Source organism: Orycteropus afer, unplaced genomic scaffold (assembly GCF_000298275.1).
Source record: "Orycteropus afer afer isolate SDZICR_OR568_19922 unplaced genomic scaffold, OryAfe1.0 scaffold00716, whole genome shotgun sequence".
Taxonomy (NCBI): Eukaryota; Metazoa; Chordata; class Mammalia; order Tubulidentata; family Orycteropodidae; genus Orycteropus; species Orycteropus afer.
Genome location: NW_006922303.1, coordinates 737,862 through 740,744, shown reverse-complemented (window position 1 = coordinate 740,744; position 2,883 = coordinate 737,862). Strand labels below are relative to the sequence as shown.

At 36.9% G+C, this 2,883-nt stretch overlaps 1 protein-coding gene across 1 annotated transcript; it reads left to right on the top strand.

Annotated features, from left to right (window-relative positions):
• Window positions 1-379: 379 nt before the first annotated feature.
• Window positions 380-1,861, top strand: LOC103211270 (germ cell-less protein-like 1). The gene has a single exon (XM_007957209.1). The coding sequence runs from the start codon at window positions 380-382 to the stop codon at window positions 1,859-1,861; it is 1,482 nt and encodes a 493-aa protein (XP_007955400.1).
• Window positions 1,862-2,883: the final 1,022 nt, after the last annotated feature.

The window sequence follows — 2,883 nt, the reverse complement described above, 5'->3', positions numbered from 1 at the left end:
GTTAGACTTTAGCATTATTTATACACATCAAGGTAGGTTTAGGTTCCATATTCATACGGTATTAAAAATAAAAATGGGATCACACTGTTAAAAATAAATAAATAAATAAAGGCCTTGATGCAGCCATTTCCCTTATAGGAAAATATTCTTAAGTGAAATCTGGAGACTGGTTAAAGGCCAGACACATGGAAAAAAAGGGAATGGAGGAAGGGGTGAGGCCACAGGGCATGAGGGGCGGGGCAGACAATGAAGAATATGAGCCTCCTCTGTGACGTTCGGAACTGTGCCAAAGTGCCCGGAGTTAGACCAGGAGGCAGCAATGCCATGGCAGGAGAGCTTCTTGAACAGTCTCATTGAGGGCCTTTGAGAGCCTTCACCAATGGGATCCTTGAGCAGCAGGGTCCTGCTAAGCAGAGAACCAGGCCCAGAGGATCTGCAGCCCGAAGCCCAGCCTGGCCCCAGTTGTGTATCTGGAAACCGAAACCGAAACCGAAAGCACAGCAGCGGGTCCTGCTCCAGCTCATCTGAGAACAGCCACAGGTCTCTAGGATGGAAAGATCTACAGCAAGTCTGCAGCACAAGCCAGGGGGAAAATGTTAAAGTCACATCCAAGTATACTTACCAAAATTTATTTCTGAATGGGGAATCTAGTGATATTAAGCTCTGTGCTCTAGGGAAAGTATGGTGTTTACACAAAATATTTTTATGTCAATCAGACTACTTTGCTAGTATTTTCAGAGATTCTAAGAAAGACTCTCAAACTGATGTTATTGAGTTGGAGATTAATGACCAGAATATAGATGTAGAAGCCCTGCACTTTGTATTAGGTTCTATGTACAGAGATGAGTATGTCTTCATGGCTCCCCTTCGAGTTCCAGGAGTTTTGGCAACAGCATGCTTGCTTCAGGTAAAAGGCTTAATTCAGCAGTGTAAAGAAACCATGAAGGAAACAATTAATGTAAAAACCGTATGTGCCTATTATACAGCAGCAGAGACCTATGGACTAGCTTCCATAAAGATAGGTTGCTTTGAATGGCTTCTTCACAACTTGATGACACACCCAAATATTGAACTTTACAAAGAACTTAATATAAATCTCATGAATCTCCTTATTTCTTCTTCTAATTTATTAGTAATGCAAAAGGAAATGGATGTATACACTACACTTAAAGAGTGGATGTTCCTTCGCCTGAACCCAGCCTGGAATGGCTCAATGAAACAACTTTTAGTTAATGCAAACAACTGGTTTTCCAGGCACAGAGGATGTGCTGGTAACACTGCCTTTCTTGAAACTGAAGAAGGAATAACATTTCAACAAGTGTTTAAAAATTTGAGGTTTCAGCATATCATCTGTGATCTGGCCTCCACAAAAGTTATTGAACAAGATGCTCTAATACCTTCAGAATGGTTATCATCTATATACAAACAACAATGGTTGACCCTGCTTAGGGCACAACAATACAGAGAAATCGGGCCTCGAGTCATCAATAAAACAGAACTAGAAAGATACAGCATGAGATGTGGTAAAAGGATTGTAAAGGATGGAAATTACTCCTGGATGTGGTCAGGTTACAACTTTGGCTTTCCCTTACATGTCATCTTCACCAGACATTATATAATTTTCAAACAAAATACATTCAGTCGGCCATATGAAAGTTCTGTTTGTTTACAACCTGTAAGAAATATTGCATTCAGATTAAATTTGGTATACTTTGATTCTAGTGGAAAACTAAGTTTCAGTAAAACGACTGGCTATAAAATCCTTACCTTCGAAAATGAAGAGGAACAAGTCATAATGAAGTTGGATAGCACAGTTCTGAGCTTCCCTTTATATGTATTCTGTAACTTCTTGTTCATATAATTAGAAAATCCAGAAAACCAATAAGCTTATCAGTTAGAATATATTAGCATTTAACAAACTCTTGTTGCTTCATTTGATTTAACAGGCCTACCGTTAAACACACGAAGGTGGTCAGTAATAAAAGCAATAGTATGAATATGGTAGATAACACAAATGACTACCCTTCATCATCATTTTATATCTATGTATTTATGAAGAAAATGTTTGAGTCCAAGAAAATATCTGTTATGCCAAGTAGCCAATGACGCTGCCATCTTATGTTTTCCACTTATCATCAACAGGCAAGCTCTGAATGGAAATGACAAAGGAGAGACTGTATTTCCAAGGAACTAAAGATACATTTACTTGTTAGATAAATTTGGACTTGAGTACTGTTGAGACAAAATAAAAACTTCTCCTTTGCTGAAACAGTTGTGCAAATATGGCTTTAATTCTGGCAATTTTGCAGAAGAGAGTCAACCACTGGGTAGAATCTGAGATTAAGCACTCTGATTTGTATTCTATTGTATATAGTTTTAAATTTCTAGACAAATAATGTAAAGTTCTGCAAAATTACATACTACTATTTAATACTATTTTATGTTAGTGGGCCACAGGACTCATTTTCTCTATGGCATGAAGAACTTGTATTGTTATTTATATACACACATGCATATTTATATGTTTTAAAGACCTGAAAAGGATAGTTTTTCTAAATGGCTAAACAAATAGGCTCTGTAAGCTAAAATGGATTTCCATAAACACGTATGATATGCTGGATTTCTATGTATCTCCAGATGTGAATACTTTTAAAGTATCCTGTTAATTTTCTTTGTGTGTGTATATATTTGATTTACTTCTCTTTTTGCCATGATTTGTTCTGCTTGTCTTCAGAGCATTTATTTGTTTCAAAATAAAAGCCAATAGGATAAACAACATTATTCCATTAAAGATATATCTTCCAAACAGGCCATTAGCTAAGAAGAGAGGACCCAACTTTCAAAGACTTTTGAGTACTTGAATTCTATTTATGTTGGTTTTAA